Here is an 18,480-nt window from a genome sequence, read left to right as displayed (position 1 = left end):
AACTCATAATCCACTAGGCCATGCTGACTCTTGTCCAGATTTGTAAATCACAGAATTCGTGCTTAAACTGAGATATATAATAGCTTAAGATCATGGCCTTTTTCATTTATTATGTAAGCACAATGGCTGGAATCTCAGGACACCCTTTAAGAAACTTCTCAACAGCACTATAAATTATATTAAATGTCGTATGAAAATTCAGCCAGAATACAGTATTCTACTTTGCTGTCTCTTTCACTTCTTACTTTTACAACATCTAATTTCAAGTTGCCTTCCAGAGAGAACTTTGTTCTCAACCATTTCCTTCACAGAAGATGACAATTCTTCCTGCCTTTTTTTTAAATCTTCCATGTTATTTAGCTATAATCATAATTTATCCTCAAAAACTCCTTCACTTAGTTGAGTCTATAATGTTCTTTGCTGAATGAAGGTGAATATACATATACCAGGATAATGTTTCAGGATCCAATTTTAGGTCAGTCAGTCACTGGGACCATGAGGTTTTGTCTTCCAAGCTTTTGGACTCATGCAGGAGCTCATTGTCAGGGAACTTCTCTCTAAAATGTTCTTTGCCTCTGTACTCCAAGAGTATATCTTGCCCTACTTTGACATCAGCAGGGGATTGAATGAATTTTCCCCTCACTGTTCTGGTGTCTTTCCAAATAGAATTGCCCTTGCTAGCATTTTAAGGATTAGCTAATGGTTTCCGTGTATTTTCAGACAACTTGTTCCATCCCATGCTGAGGGGAAATGTAGTACAGCAGCATCTGGAGAGAAGAGGAGGGCCACACAGATTCCCTATCTTTGGCTAACATTTTAGATTGCAACATGGACCTTCCATTTTAAGAAGCAGATTAACATGGAATCATTGCTTTTGACCTCCTTGGAGAAGAAAGGAAATTATGTATCACAGCAATTCTTAAGATCTTAAATTTATCTGAAGCCTTGTCCATTAGGTTTATACTACTGGTGTTTTGCAAAATTCCAGTAAATCCAATTTGCCTGCTTAAACAGCATATTTAGTTTAGCTTAATGTTAGTTTAATGAAAAGAAGGACTACGGGTGACATGATAGCAGTGTTCCAATATCTCAGAGGTTTCCACAAAGAAGAGGGAGTCAAGCTATTCTACAAAGCATCTGAAGGCAAGACAAGAAGCAATGGATGGAAACTAATCAAGGAGAGAAGCAACCTAGAACTAAGAAGAAATTTCCTGACAGTTAGAACAATTAAACAACTTGCCTCCAAAAGTTGTGAATGCTCCAAAACTGGAGGTTTTTAAGAAAAGACTGGACAACCATTTGTCTGAAATGGTATAGTGTTTTCTGCCTGAGCAAGGGGTTGGACTAGAAGACCTCCAAGGTCCCTTCCAACTCTGGTATTGTATTGTATTTATTCTGTGTGCTTGTGCATGTACGTGTGTGTGTGTGTTTAAACAGTTCTTTCAGATTTTTTAAATCTCTCCTTTTTATACAATTTAGCTGTCTCATATTGTTTTAGAGGCATCTGTTCATATTCCTATTCTAACATCAGATAATGCAGAATTATTTTCAAAAGTGAGTCTTCCAAAGATAGTTTCTTATCAGTTTATGTGAAACAAAGGCACTTGAAATGTCTCATGAGTTTTAGTTTATTTTCCCCAAGCAATGAGGTGCATATATGAGAAAATGTGTATGCATGAAACATATTTAATGTAACCTCAGAGTACCTTACAGATAAAAAAAGAATACATTCTGTGCTTCACTCCTTGTCTTTCCCCTCTTTCTCTCTCTCTCTCTCTCTCTCTCTCTCTTTATTCTTTTGTGGCTTTTAAAATAATGACAGAGAAATGGCGGGGAAAAGCACACAAAGATAAAAAATACATGCATTATGAAAGAAAAGGAAAAAGGGTATATCATTCTGGCTGAAAATAGTTACAATTCTCTATATAATTACTATTTACAGATAAAACAATATATTACACCTTTTATTTTACCTTTTCTCTTTTTCTCCTTTCTTTATATGTCAGTAATAGAAAAGGGAAAACCAAGTCAGTGGGTAGAACATACTGATTTTCCAAAATCAACTCTAAATAAAATAATAAAGATAAACATCTCTGGCCAAAAAAAAAAAAAAAAAACATTTTAGCTTATGCCTAAATGTCTATGGTGCTTTTTCAAAAGGCAACTGGACTTTCTTTGTTTTGCTTCTCACCCAAGAAGCTTCTTCAAGGAAAAACAAAGAAAGTCCAGTTGCTTTTTGAAAAAGCACCTTTGGGATAGCTGATCCCTAAATTTCATAAAAGCCACTAGCATATGGATCAGGAAAAGATGTTCCAAAGATGGAGTGCCATTATTAAAAATACTTGATATTACATCAATGCTTACTTATTGTCAAGGGGACATGATCATTTTTTTTCTCTTCTCAACCTTTTCCTATAAGCTGCATATTTTGAACCCCTGCCAATGAACACCCAATGCTTCCCACTTCTCAAAAATCAAAATGACATCATCTTTTACCTTCCATGCCTCCAATCTTTTGGAGATATGCTAACCTCTCAATATCAAATGTGCCCAAACCAGACTTTCAACACATGGCCCAGCTAACAAGTAACAATCTCCATTGGTTACTTTAAAGAGTAAAGTTCTGTATTGAGCAAGTTGATTCAGGGGACCTATTGAACCAAATGAAACACAAAAAACAATGTCCTGGTACCAAAATCTCTTATCCTGCTATCTATGCCAGACTGTGTTGAAAAAAGTCGGTCAATAAATGTCTACAACTCGAGAGAATTCAAATATTTGTTGAGTTTCCAAAACTAGCTTACAGTGAATCACTGGTCTCCAGTAACTGGAACAGGATTAGACCAAGAGCCTCAGTGTTACATACAGTAGGTCTTGTAGAGAATGTTAATCAAAGACAGTTGAAACATGCACACATTTAGCAAGATGCCCAAAGAATTACATGTCATGCAACTACATGAGAGGAGGAATAGGCATCCTTTAAAATATGAAACTTCCATAGTTGCATCTTTTGAAATTCTCAAATGCAATTTGATGTGCAGGAAGCCCTGAGAACTTAATTGTTATTCTAACACAATAGCTATGGAAAGAGAAAAAGAGGTAAGAAGGTAACCACTGCACCTCTTCAAGTCTGATATTTTTCCCAAAGGACATTCATTTTTTTAAAGGAATGCAGAATAATCAACAAGATATCTATAAGTTAAATAACCTACAGGGATTTTACAGCATTGCCAACCTTGGAAAAAAAAACCCTGCATTATTGATCATCTGTTTCAGAGTCCCATACAAAGATATACTGCTTAATAGTCCAGAAATTTTCTGTGCTGCTTGTTTAGGTGTCTGCATAGGTGCAGGACTTTATGCTTCTCTCCCATTGAAATGAATGGTTCCTGTGTCCCCTCAGCCATTTGCTTCATTTGAAAAGTAAAGCTGTGCAGGCCATTTAATGTGGCCTTCAAAACTACCTTGCTATTCCAGGTGACACATCCATCATGAAAGCTGAAGTGCTTATCTGCCAGTCCAGATGCTTTAATGGGAACTGCTTATTTAGGAGCTCAGTGTTTGGTGGAGAGTACCCTGTGGATTATGTTAGAATGCACCCGAGTGTCTGATTCTTTTTTCCTTTTCTTTTTCTTTCCAGTTGACGGGCGAAGCAATTTTGCAAATTGCTAGCAAGCCAGTTCTGCCTTTTAATGCCCTGGATATTGCATTGGAAGTTCAGAAGAACCTGCAAGGTAATTTCTGCCACGATCTAAGGAATTTCAGCAAATGTAATGCTTTCCCTCTGCTTGAGATGGCAAGTTCCTGCTTTTCTCTGCTGTAAACAAACAATACTGGCCTATTTTATTAATCCCAATATTTTTTTTAGCTCTCTGTCAGTGCTTGTGCCTTGGTGGTAAATTAAGTATCATTTTTAGCAAACTTATTAGAAACATAAATGGTTTATATAGACACAGTTAAGCAATAATTACTGTAAACATTTCAGTAAATGATAAATACCATTTTAAGGGCTGCAGACAGGGTTGTTCTCCCCCCCCCCCTCCTCTTCCATACAGGGAAGCCAGCAAGAAGGAAGAAAAATAAAATGAGGCATTGAACTCCATGGTTCTTGAAGGCTGTGTAATTTTCCCAGTTTGAAAACTGGCCATTTTGCTTATTTATTGCAGCAGATCATATTGGCAGCGGATCACTCCAGCTCTCCTCTCTTCTTACAGCCACTAGGAAGCGGGATAATTTAATGCCAAATAATTTGCCCAGTTTGATTTATTGTCCCCTTCTTGAAAGCTCTACGGTTAGAAGTGAATGACCTTGATCTGGATATTAGGATGAGAGGGCGATAAAAATGGGAAGATCTTTTCCTCTTCAAGGAAACCAAACAGAGGCCCAAAAGCCTAGGATAATACAACTGATTGTGTGTGCCTGTGTGTATGTTGTGTGTACGTTCAGAGTGCTGGACTGGAGTTTTGGAAATAAATTCAAAATTCACACTGGGCTTAATGAGAGCTACCAATTCTGTAGCAAAAATCCAGTTGACTGCTAGATGGAAATCTTGAGAGTATTTTGCTGCTGCCATCTAGTGGCTATTCAGATTTTTGCAATGCAGATATTGTAAGCCCAATTTAACTGAGCCACAATCTTACCATTCAACACTTTATTGCCATGTGGTTAAATCAGGGGTGTCAAACTGCCAGTCCACAGACCGGTTGCATCATGCAGAGGCCGTGCCCACCCCAGCTCTGGCAATGCTAAAAAACTCTCGATACATCACAACACATCATGTGACATGGCGAGTTTGACACCCGTGGGTTAAATAAAGACAGCCAAGTTAGACAATGAGTTAAGCTTGACTGCTAGTGATTGAATTCATGCAGTTTTTTGGCAGCATTTCAGATGAGGCTGTGTTGTTTTGTTGTGTTTTTTTGACTAGCCACCAGTCCTGGATCTCCCATGTGGTCTTCCTCCAGCTATTAACTTAGGCTGACCCTACTGGCTTCTGATTAAGTCATATCAAATCAGTATGTTGGTTTCTTTCAAATAAAGTAAATATTTTTGCTGTGAAAAAAATTCTGAAAGATCTCTGAATAAAAGAGGATTATATAGGAAAAAAAGATTATGGATTGATAAATATACCCATAAGAGTCAATATATTCAGGTGTTAAAACTAGAAATCACCATATCTTGCTTTCTAGCCCAGTATCTTAGCCACTACACAAAACTGGATCTTAACTCCTGTTTTGCTTTATATAACAGCTCATCTCATTAATTGGCCTTGCGGAAGTGTTGTGTATTTTTTTGATTTGACATCAGCCCTGCTTGCTGTTATTCAAGGAATGTATATAGGGCATTGTCCGTTCAATAAACTTTTTATCATCTCTGTACATAGGGTATACTGGGGGCACTATTTTAAATGGGAAGCACCATTCTTAATCTGAGTTTGGCTTTAATTTCACATACATATTTTGTTTCTATTATGGATAATGGCCTTTAGCAACAACTCACTTTACTTTTGATTGCTTTTTGCAAATTGCACAAGGTAAAGTTAATAAACAGATAGATACAGGAAAATAGGTGTTCATGAATATTGTGTACATGAAGTATGATCTAGCATTGAGCTTTGACTTTTTAAAAATTGCATGATAATGAAGATGCAATCTTGGTGATCACCTGGATCAACGTATCTACACATTGCTTGAATATGTTTCAGAGTCAATAATGAACAAAAAAACCTACCCATGTTCTTCTGACCACTTTGCAATTTTAATTTAATGCAGAAAATTCTTAAAGTGAACATAAAGATTAAACCAGAACCTTTCCTTCTGGGTCTAATGGAAGGAGATCTGGGGAAAAAAATGTAACTCTGATTTTATATATGGTGACGGCAACAGGATTGCTCTATGCCCAAAAGTGGAAGGATGCCTCGATTCCTACTATGGACAAAGGGTTACAAAAGCTGATGGAATTAGCAGAGATGGGCAAATTGACTGTGCTGATAAAAGAAAAGGGCATAAGTACTTTTGTTTCTACTTAGAAACCACTTCTGGACTTTGTGCTTGAGGTAGAAAAAAATGATACTATGATTTTGGGTTTTACCAATTAGACTGATTTGCTGATACAGAAATGGCTAGTGCACACTACTATAGAAAAGTAAACAGTTGAGATTTGATTTTAATGTCTGATTTTACTGCAACAGAGAAAGTTGGAAGTCAATGCTTTTTGTTTCTTTCCCTCCCTTTCTTCACACCTTTTTTATTTTCCCTTTCTCTACTGTTGTCCCCTGTTTGCTTTTGTATTTTCACATTTTATGTTATAAATGAATAAAACTAATAAAAAAGACCATTTAAATTTAGTGAAATCTGTCCAAAACAGGGATCTACATAGAAAATTGACAGAATGGGCAATGTAAGGACCTGTAAGAGATTTCACTAAACATAATTGCAGAAACAGCAGAGCAAAAAAATCTTATTTTATTGGTATTAGAAGCCGCAAAAAAACCATTTCTCTTTCCTTGAAATCAAGTGACTGAACCTAATGAACTTCCAATCAGAGGTAAAGAAAATTGTGAGATCATGGCAACAAATGCTGTTTATACACTTAACAATAGAAACATTTTTTTTGCAATAAGCAGGGAGAAAAACAATGCAATTTCTTTTTAAAAACAATAGGCTGAATGAAATTCATTTTTTTAGCTGAAAATTGGAACTTGTTCGCATATCCTATGAAATGTATAAGTAAAATACATATAAAGATGCTTGGTCAAGACAGTATAGAGTAATATATTCTGCACTAACTAAAAAACATACAGTCAGGGATTTCCTGCTTTCCCTCTGAAACACCAGAGGTACGTTTCATTTGCATTAAAACTGGTTGTCTACTAGTGGGGATCGTAGGGAATACACATATTTGTAAAGAAGCCAATCTAATTCTTACATTCTACAATAAGAGCTGGACCAATCCTTCATGTTGCTTCCTACTGTGAACTGTGGGGCATCAATATTACACACTGAAAGGCTTTGTGGCTGTGTGAGAAGACAGGCTGCCTGCAAAATGGTCAAATCTGGGTTGCTGGTCCCTTTAAGACCTGTCACTAGCCAGCTCAACAATGTGTGGCTGGGTGTGGTGGTGCTGGACTTGTGGTGTTAGTGGGGGAGTGAGAGAGAAGATGGTTTGTATTCGTTCACAATGTCTGAATCCGCCTAAGGCAAATTTACTTATTGTTCTCCAGAACAGTAGTGGACTAGGTGAAGAGTGGTATAGTAAACCATAGCCTTTGAGTACCTGTGTTGCCCCTAGGTGTTGCCTAGAGACCAGGTCTGCTTGTTTTGGGTCTCTAGGGGTTTTGGAGCCCAGTCACCTGGTTATATGTAAAAGAACCCTAGGCAGGAATTTCTCTTGCTTCTTCTTCAGTGTATAGTATCTTTTTATATATCTATATAATCTTCATTTTCAGAAAAATGAAAATGAATTGAGCTCAACTTTGTTAGTCAATGAATGTTGTGGTTGTCAACAATATTTAAGATTTGCTTAGCCATTTTTTAAAAAAAATGTAATCTAGTTTATATCTCTGAAAATTTTCAGTAGTCCCAATCATGCCTAGTCCAACCCCATTGGGTTGACTAATCTTAATTAAATCAAGCTCAGATCTATTCTAATTTCTTAACCATGTCTCTGTCCTTCTGTAATCAAAGGTCTGCACCCAAAGCATGGTGGTCATTGAAACATCCAGTTTACTTGTGTTTTCCTTTCAAGTCATCAAACACCAGTTTTCCTTATTTAAGGAAGGAAGGTGTACAGTTTTAATAGTTTTAATAATCTCAGGAGTGTAGTAGGTTTTGTTTTGCCATACTGTAACTGAAAGGAGAAACTTTGAATTATCCTTTAAATTATCACAGGGGCTAAACTAAAATACTTTCTAATATCAGCCTAAGCAACTTTCAGCAACACTTTGAACAGGGAAAAAAGTGAGGGAAATTTTCAAACAATATTTCACTAAAAAGAAAACCATTTTCATTACCCTACAGTTCCGGGTCCTAGGCTGTGTCTCTCTAAGAGGATTGATAATCTCATTTGGTTTATATTCAATTGTTAAATGACTATAATCAAAGGTACTAGGATAAAAACATGGTGTTGATTTCTGAATTATATGGCAAATATTTCATTGCAATTGCTGCATGTAACTAGATTTTAGACAGCTTTTCTTACTTTGCTGGCTGGATATTTATTCTAGAGATTTGGAATGTATTCAGTAACATTTCTCTTATAATGGGCAACAATGGATTTTTTAACACTTGTAAAATATGTTTTCTGCCCTCAAGCATCTGCCTAGTGAAGGTGGTTTGTTTTCTAGAATATAACTATGGTCACCATATCATAAGTGAAATATTTTTCCACCTACATTATCTAAACCAGACTGATTATGTGCCATCAGGTCTGTGTTAAATCTTAGCAACAACATGAACTGCCCAAACCAGGTCCTTCAATTCAAGTCGTAATATACCCATTACTACTGTGATCCACATCCACATTGCTGCTTGTTGCCCTATTCTTTTCTTTCATTCTACCTTTCCAATAAAATGGACTTCTTGTTATGCACCTTAGCATAATGTAAACAAAATGTGATAATTTGAGCCCAGTCATTTGTATCTTGAGTGAAAACTCTGGATTGATTTGTTCTATTTATTTGATTTCTTGGCTATCCATGGTATTTTCCAGAGTTCAAAAGCATCTTAGAGTATCACATAGCTTCCATAGAGAGTCATAGGGAATATCATTGCTTGCCAAATTCTGCTCATTTGAATAAACTACATATCTTCACTGCTACCCTACCAATTGCTAATCTGTGGCATGCTTCTTGAATCCCAGTTCCTTCACCAGTGATAGTAACTTCAATATCTCCATAGACAATTCTAAGGTTGGTTGCTATGCTTGTCAATAATTTTGTCTTCTTTATATCTAATTTTGGTCCCATTTTTATTGTGCTCATTAACTTCCTTATTAGAGCTTTCAGATAAGTTGCATTTCCAGATACAATGGTATCATCATACATGTTATTAAATTTCTTCCTCCAGTTTTAAATCCATGCATCTTGGAGTCTAGCGTCTTTTAACATATATTTTATAGTTGACAAGGAGGGGAGGAGAGCCTGTGGCTGGATGGTTAAACAACTGCCTAACATGTAAACTCCCCATGTTCGAACCCCATAAAGGGTATGGCTAACTGAGGAGAGCAAAAAGAGCTCGAAATGGCCATATTAGTCTCCCATCTTAATTCTTTAACTCTTTGTTAGAAAAAAAAATCTGGATTTTATAGTTTGTATAAATAGGTAGAAAGGATGTACAGTTGGGGGTCTAGGGTTACTAGAAACAGTGAGATGAGGGATATGTAAATTTAATAACAACAACAACAACAACAACAACAACAACAACAACAATAATAATAATAATAATAATAATAATAATAATAATAATAATAATAATGCAAGAAAAGGAAGACCAACCTGAATGTGGCATGGATTGACTACAAAAAGGCATTTGTCTCTCTGCCACATGACTGGATAATCAAGTGCCTAGAAATAACAGGAGTCAGTAGAAACATCACAAAATTTGTGCAAAGATCGATGGCACAATGGAAGACACAGTTGCAGATCAATGGTGAGAGATTGGGAGAGGTTAATATCAAAAGAGGAATATTTCAAGGAGATTCATTGTCACCATTACTATTTGTTATTGCACTGTTTCCTCTGTCAACAATACTGAATAACTCAGGACATGGCTATCAACCATCAAAAACATCTACCAGACTATCCCATCTCCTTTACATGGATGATCTGAAGCTGTATGGAAAAACATCATCTGAAATAGAATCTCTGCTCAACACTGTCCGTATATATAGCCAAGATATTGTAATGGAGTTTGGCTTGGACAAATGTGCCACACTTACTATCAAACAAGGAAAAATAGTGAAAACTGAAGGAATCAAGATGCCCCACGAAAATAACATTAAGAGTCTGGACGAGGAAGAATACTACAAATACTTGGGTATCCGTCAAGCTGACAACATCAAGCACACTGAAGTCAAGAAAAAGATTAGAGGTGAATACATCAAGAGAGTGAAGAAGATCTTAAAGTCCAAACTCAATGGAGGAAATACCATAAAGGCAATCAACACTTGGGCAAATCCAGTCATTAGATACACAGCTGGAATAGTGGACTGGACTCAAGCAGAACTAAAAGCAATGGATAGGCAGACCAGAAAAATAATGACAATGAATCATGCCCTTCATCCACGCAGTGACATTGATAGACTTTATCTACCTAGGCAAATAGGTGGGCGTGGAATGCTACAAGTACATCAGATGGTTGAAGAAGAAAAAATGGCTTTGGAAGAATATCTGAAGAACAATGATGAAGATGCACTGAAATTAGTATATCAGGAAGGCTTACTGACTACTGGAGAGACCAAACTGGCCTACAAGAAAGACCAAATAAAGAACAGAATAGAGGCATGGGAAGACAAAGCACTACATGGCCAATATATTTAAAAAATAGCTGGGAAAGCAGATAATAACAAGATCTGGCAATGGCTAAGAGCAGGAAAATTGAAGAAAGAGACCGAGGGACTAATTCTGGCTGCACAAGACCAAGCCTTAAGGACAAATGCATATAAAGTCAAAATTGAGAAGACAGCAACAGACAGTAAGTGCCGCCTATGCAAAGAAGCTGAAGAAACAGTGGACCACCTGGTAAGCTGTTGCAAGAATATTGCACAGACTGACTACAAGCAGCGGCATGACAAAGTAGCAACAATGGTGCATTGGAAGATCTGCAAAAAATATCATTTGCCTGTAAGCAAAAACTTGTGGGATCATAAAATAGAGACAGTCATAGAAAATGATAAAATTAAACTGCTCTGGGACTTCAGAATTCAAACAGACAAGCACCTGCAACATAACACCCCAGACTTAACAATTGTCGATAAGAAAGACAAAAAAGTCTGGATAGTGGACGTGGCGGTGCCTGGAGACAGCAGAATAGACGAGAAAGAACTGGAGAAGATAACAAATACAAAGACCTACAAATAGAAATAGAAAGACTGTGGCAAAAGCAAGCAAGGGTAGTACCAATAGTAATAGGCTCCTTGGGTGCAATCCCAAAACAACTGGAGCACCACTTGAACACCATTGGCATTGACAAATTTGCTATTAGGCAATTGCAAAAGGCGGCCTTACTAGGAACTGCTTCCATCCTGCGACGATATCTGTAATACCATCAAACATCCACATCTGCCTATCCCAGGTCCTGGGTACGGACTCGATAGGTAGACAAAATGCCAAATCCAGTCTGAACATCTGGCTGACTGTGCGATGATTCATTAATAATAATAATAATAAATATAGCTTTAGCTTACTACTATGCCAACCAAGAGCTAGTCTGTTTCAATGTATTCCCTCTGAACAATGGTTTTCTACACAGTGCATAGATTTTTCATTAAGGCAAACTGCTCTGGGATTCTATTTTTTTCTGAGCTTTTTGTGCACCTTTATATGTTCAACAAAATCAAGACCTTTCTGTAATCAATGCAGCATAATATTGACTTCATTTTTGTATTCTCTGGTTTTCTCAATTATCTATCATGTACCAGCAATAATGTATATTGTTCCTTGACCCTTTCCAACTTTTAAAACCAACTTAAACAACTGGCATCTCAAGTTCCAGGAATTCTAACCTACTGTAATCTGTCTTGCATGATGCATAGTTAATATGTGGATTAATTATATCATACAATAGTTTGCACTCTCTATGAGGTCATTACCTATCTATTAGCATCCAATTCATGATTGGAGCATCCTTCTAAGTTTGAAGATATTTTTTCAAAGACTTCCCTTCCATTGTCAATGTCTTTACAGATGTTGCAATATTGCTTCTTTTCTCTTATAACACATCTTAGAAATGCTTTATTGTATTTTTTTCCCCTGAGGCCTTTGCTTTAGTTTCTCTTCTCTTTTTGGTAATTTCCACCATCTGTGCTGACAGCAGTTTCAGTTTACTGTTTCTTAGTTTTTGACTCCTTTCATATTCATCAAGGACTTATATGATTTCATTCCATAGCTGTTTTGTTTCCCTATCAATGAGGTTCAAGACTTCAAAGCAGTTCTTAATGTTCTTCTCATGGATACATGCTCAAGATCATATTGGGGATACTGATTAATTTGTTCTTCTGCTTTAGCTTGAAGTGGGAACTTAGCATAAACAGCTTATTACTTAATATATTAATATCTACCAATTCAATGTCTATCTGCTTGGGGAAATGCCAAAATACTTCAACTTTGATAAAAAATTTTAAAGAAAAGAGATTGATTTTTCACTCAACGTTAAAGTATGTTCCACAAATGTCTGTCTTTAAGTCCTTGCATGTCGAAAGCAAGTCCAATTAAAATCAGGTCCCAAATCAGTGGAGTTGTCTTCTAAGTCAGCAGTGCAAAAAGTCTAGGCTGAGGTCCAACATCCCTTCTGTGATTCCCAAAACCCCCCAATTAGATGGAGCCATATTATTTAACCTCCAATTCCTCAAAGAAAATCAGAAAATATTGGGATTCAGTAGTGAAGGTCTGAAATAGTCTCAGGAGACCTGAATTCTAATCCAACCTTGAATGTGGAATTTCACTGCATGATTTTGATTCAGTTGCTCTCTTTCTCAGTCCAGCCAATCTCACAGGATTCCTATTGTGGCAATAGAGTAGATAGAAAAAAAAAAAAAAAAAGGGGGGGGGTGAATAGCAGAATTGCTTCTAAATTTGGAGGAAAAAAATCAATCCTTTTACATCTATCTAGATCACTTTATCCAAGATTGGACAACTGTATCCTGATTGATTGGTAATGGTTTTATAATATGGAAGATGAATGAAAGCCCAAAATTATAAATGTATATAATAAGAACGAAGCTCCATACAAGAGACTTTTGTTCATTACGTATATATTATTTCTTTCTTTCCTTTTCTCCAACATCTAACATTATGTTCATGAGAAATGGATAGAAACAATATTAGAAGAATGGTTATATCTGAAAAACAGATAGAAAAAGTCATACAAAATATTTTGATTTAGGAGAACCACATATAAAAAGGCAAAAATCAGGGAAATTGAGCACAAAATATATTCAAATTTAGTGTTCACAAAATTGTACATAACACAGTGCATACACAAAAAATATTATTACACATTTTAGGTTGCAGAGTTTAAAAAAAAATAAAAATAAACAGATTGACATTTCCCCAACTCATGATAATTTAATTTATATTCCAGTAAACAGAGAGAGAGAGAGAGAGAGAGAGAGAGAGAGGGAGGGAGGGAGGGAGGGAGGGAGGGAGGGAGGGAGGGAGAGAGAGAGAGATGTTCTCTCACAGACATGTATAAGTGTGTGGATATATTTAAGCTGCACTACTCTTTCCAAATAGCTACAGATCAAACCTTATTTCAATGTGTTGTTATTTTCCAAGCAGATTATTATAACATGATTTAAAAGAGACTTTCAGTAAACTCAGCTATAGCTACTGGAGCCATGGCGCATGCTTCAGTCAAGAGAGAGATTGGCACCTCCCTTTAATATTCACATGGGAGTCCTCCAAAGAATGCCTAGATCAGCATGCTGGTTGGGGAATTCTGGGAGTTGAATTCCTTACCTCTTCCACCTATCAAGGTTGAGAAACATGATAATAGGCTTAGACGAATTTGGAATCGGTATCGCAGACACAATTTATGTTTTAAGCAATATATGCTCCAAATGCCAACTGTGTACAACTGACAACTTCTTTGTGTACTACTGGAAACTTAGATAACCTCCCAGACTAACAGTCAGCCCCTGCTGAGTTGTATAAAATGATCATAATGAAATGAATCAGTAACCTAATAGGTCAATAAAGCTAAAGCTGTTTTTTCATCATATTCCTTTCTTAACAGACGACCCTCATAATGTTGGCAATTTGCTGAAGGTGGCCTATGCTTTGCGGGAGAGCGCAGAATTGTTTCAATCAGATGAGATGCGGCCAGCCAACGACCCAAAAGAAAGAGCTCCTGCCCGTATCAGGATGTTGAATGACATACTGCAGAGTCTTGAGAAAAACTTCTTAGTTTCAAGTGTTCCACCTGGTTTTTACAGGTAAAAGCAGAACTTCACATCCTTATGTCAACTACTACTGTATGGTCATTTTCCTTTCCTTCCTACAGCTGTCTCGCTATGCATCTGGTGTATCAGTCAACAAGATACTACTGAATGAAATGCGACCCATAACAAAGAAATCCATATTATTTTAACCTCATTTGCATGTGATTTTGTAACAGTTCAGTGCAACATCGTCCTTATTGAGATGTATTGCTACCAAAGAAAATCAGTGGAAGATTATTTTGGTCTTTTTTGTGGGGGACAGCAAACTGCCTACTAGGTTGTAGCTATTAAACATTTTTATTATTATTATATACGCAACAATGTGAAATCAGAGTTATCAGTCCTTTAGCTGGTATTGGCCTTCCTAAGCATCAAAACTAGGATGTTGTAATGTATCAGTGAACTATATGTGCAAATCTAAGCTATGTAGACTTTTGCTATTGACAGATGGAGATTTTGTCAAAGGGCAGATTTTCTAAGGACTGTCCAAGATTTTTTTGGTATGACACCCAGTGTGTTGATAACTGCTGGGGCCACCACAGCTGGTTTATGCCATAATATTTCAGTTTCAATTTTCAGGTCTTGCTACTTTGTGATCTTCTTCAATTTCTTGTCTTTTCTATTGACACATCTATTATCCACATTTTATTCTTTTCAATCATAGTTATATTATGAGACAAGACTTTATCAGTTTGTATTATTTTAACCTCATTTGCAGCTACGTTTTCAACCAAACATTCCCACCATTTTTTTTTCATTTCTAGGACATTACAATTTTTGTAGATGATCTAAGAAATCCAATATGTCATTGTTTATTATTTTATTTTGTTTTTATTTATTAACATTTTATTCATTTTTATTATTAATGGCAGCTCATATGATAGAAAGGATGATAGTGCATTAGATTTAAAGAGGGGGAAATGTTTCAGAGACCAAAAGGTTGCTTGTGTGTGTCCTCAACCTTTTAAAGCAGCTGCATCTTTTCCAGGACGGTGTAGCTACAATGTCCAAATATATTTATTCATAGTAGAGCTCAGGGATGATCCATTCCTTTACCACAGCAAAGCCATCTACATCATTTAACCATTCAATCACCTAATATTTTCAACTATTATTCACAAGTTCAATTGTAGTGGAATTACCAACCAAAAGACAACAGTTAAAGCTGCTGTGAGGGAGGAAGTGACATAGGCTGGACTTTTAAAAACCTTGTCTGCCAGTTTATACGGGAATGCAGTCAATCTGGTGAGATTCTTGTAAACAGGTTATCAAAAATAAAGAAATGGCTTATTTGTGGCTTATTCTAATGCTCAATATCTTAGAGCAGTGGTTCTCGACCTTTCTAATGCCGTGACCCCATAATACAGTTCCCCATGTTGTGGTGACCCCCAAGTGGGTGTGGCCACCAATAAGAGGGAGTAGGTCAGCTAGGGAAAAGGGAAAAAATGGCGGACAACGTGGTTTGGCGACCCCCATGAAATGGTCGTTCGACCCCAAATGGGGTCCCGACCCACAGGTTGAGAACCACTGTCTTAGAGCTTTAGAAGCCCCATATCAACAGCAAAAAGCATCTGGCAGCTTCTGTTAAGAATTCTGGGGGAAAAGATCAATAATATCCTGACATTAATATGTGTGGATATTCATAAAAGTTGAAGCAATGCATTAAACAACAGACTTTATTCTATTTCTCTTCTTAAGGTGGAAACATATTGAACAGTCCTGGAATCCTATTTTTAAAAAAATATACATCCCATTGAATCCAGTGAGAGTCAATTGTTCATCTTCAATATTTTAGACTGGCTTCTACATTTTTAAAAATAAGAATTTCCATATAGCAAATGAGAAAGAAAGAGAAGGGGGAAAAAAGCCATACTCCCATACTGGAGACCTTGTTTTGCATTGCGTTCATTCTGGAACAGAGATTTATGAGTGAGTTATAAACCTCTGAAATAGTGGTTTATAATGGAAATGCTGGCAGACCTTTAACTACAGCAGCAAAAACAGTGCTGTAATAAATACAAAGCTTCATTGGTAAACAGAAATTTAGGATGTGGTTTGCAGCCTTGACCTTCAGGCTCCAACTGTGCTTAGATCATTAAGATTCCATAAATAGTGTAATTTACTGCCTTGTGAAGATAGAATATATTTTCATAATAAAGCACATATTCTTCAAGCGGTGTGGAACCAGTACAATGATTGTCTTCTATATAGTCACTGAGGCTTACATTATTCAGTTTAGTCATTGTATTTGACAAAAGTACAGGGATTGCTCACAGATGCTATTAGCCATCAACATCTTCTAGCATTGTGGATTCCACAGTTTTTAATCTTGGAAGAAGAAGAAGAAGAAGAAGAAGAAGAAGAAGAAGAAGAAGAAGAAGAAGAAGAAGAAGAAGAAGAAGAAGAAGAAGAAGAAGAAGAAGAAGAAGAAGAAGAAGAAGAAGAAGAAGAAGAAGAAGAAGAAGAAGAGGAGGAGGAGGCGGAGGAGGAGGAGGAGGAGGAGGAGGAGGAGGAGGAGGAGGAGGAGGAGGAGGAGGAGATGGAGGAGGAAAGGAAAGGCTGATTTAGCACTGATATTAAATTTGCTATTATTTGCTTTTATTTGCTATTTAGCACTGCACTGATATTAGATTAGTGTTTTTAAGTTCTGGCCAGAAGGCATAATTTTATATTTCGCTGGCTGATTTACTTTATCTATTACCCAAGTAACATGACTACCATTGTACGGTGGCGCAGTGGTTAGAATGCAGTCCTGCAAGCTACTTCTGCTGACTGCTGGCTGCCAGCAGTTCGGCAGTTTGATTCTCACAAGCTTATGGTTGACTCAGCCTTCCATCCTTCTGAGTGTTAACGACGTCCTGGATTGGGAATGTATTTGGAACAAAACAGACCACCGTCAGGCACGAAGAACAATGCTTTAATAGCAATATTAAACAAGCATAAAGTTGGCACTGGGAAGCATCCATCCTCAGTACCGGCAGTGCTCGCCCCTCGTCTCGACCCTTTGCGCGCTGCTTGCCCCCCACTTCCTTGCACTCTGCCCGCTTGGGGACCCCCGCTTGGTCCCCTGGGCGCCTTTTCCTGGGGTTGTGCTCCCCGCAGCTTCACCTGCCTGCCTCTCTCCCCCCCCCCCGCCTTGGCCATGCAGAAGGGCTGGAAGAAGTCCTTCAGCGAGGTGACCATGGATGAGTACCTGGGCAGCCAAGGGCTCTACTGCAAGCTCACAGCCAAAGATGCCACTTGCCTCTTCCGGGTCATTTCCGAGCAGGTTTATGCCTGTCAGATTCATCACACGGCAGTCAGAAATGCTTGCATTTCCTTCATGAGGAAAGACGAGATAAATTTTGAGTCCTACGTGGAAGGCTCATTTGAAAAATACTTGCAATGACTTGGAAATCCGAAGGAAAGTGCTGGACAACTTGAGATTAGTGCCAACTTACTGTTAATGACGTCCTGGATCGGGAATGCATTTGGAACAAAACAGACCACCGCCAGGCATGAAGAACAATGTTTTAATAGCAATATTAAACAAGCATAAAGTTGGCACTGGGAAGCATCTGTCCTCAGTACCTTTTTATGGTAATAGTAGCCACCACACCCAACACCACACCCTCATCCCCACACCCTACGTTGCCTGGCCCCACCCAATTACCCCGAGTAACCACCATCCGGTTCTCTGAATCACTTTAGGTGCCGTACGATCCACGCGTTGATTAGCTGGCTCTGCGCATGTGCAGCATTGTCCGTATGCCTCATTGTTGCTTCTGCGCATGCTCGTGTATCCGGCTTGTCTCTCAGCCTTCTCCGCGCATGCGTGGCTCTACCAGGTGGACCTCCCAGTTGTCTGTGCGCATGTCCATTCAATGCTGGCTCTGCATATGCGCAGATCAACCTGGAAGTCCTCGTTGAGATGTCGGGCCCACCCTCAGCCTCTCAGAGTATCGCCGCTAGCAATAGATCATTATGAAGAGTCAGCAGCGGCCCCAGGAGTCCAGAGATGACCAGGAGAAGAAAGGTCATGAGATATGGATCGTACTAGAGCACCGGTGGTGGATCGCCAAACCGGCAGCCTCGCAGGGCCTGACACTGAGGTTGGTAAAATGAGAATCCAGTTTGTTGGGGACAATATGCTGACATTTGTAAATCACTCAGAGAGGGCTATAAAGCACTATGAAGCGGTATATAAGTCTAAGTGCTATTGCTATTGCTAATAGCTTACATATAACCAATGTTCATATTGTCCCAGTCAACTTTTCAACATCTGGGATGGTACAATGGACACAATTTTTGATGTGCCAGCTAAACAACCAATATTATTGTTTC

At 37.9% G+C, this 18,480-nt stretch overlaps 1 protein-coding gene across 1 annotated transcript in view; it reads left to right on the top strand.

The window, feature by feature from the left end:
• LOC120309498 (inactive N-acetylated-alpha-linked acidic dipeptidase-like protein 2) overlaps positions 1-18,480 on the top strand; it is a gene marked incomplete at its 5' end in the record, with an annotated part of 113,205 nt that overhangs the window by 57,699 nt on the left and 37,026 nt on the right. Inside the window, 2 exons of the mRNA XM_039346801.1 lie at positions 3,641-3,734; positions 13,953-14,151. Of these exons, the coding sequence (XP_039202735.1) occupies positions 3,641-3,734; positions 13,953-14,151 (293 nt within the window). The remainder of the gene's footprint in view (positions 1-3,640; positions 3,735-13,952; positions 14,152-18,480) is intronic.

The sequence above is a fragment of the Crotalus tigris genome, unplaced genomic scaffold (genome assembly GCF_016545835.1).
Source record: "Crotalus tigris isolate CLP2741 ecotype Arizona unplaced genomic scaffold, ASM1654583v1 scf7180000018028.428039, whole genome shotgun sequence".
NCBI classification, from domain to species: Eukaryota; Metazoa; Chordata; class Lepidosauria; order Squamata; family Viperidae; genus Crotalus; species Crotalus tigris.
This window is presented reverse-complemented; position numbering and strand designations above follow the sequence as displayed.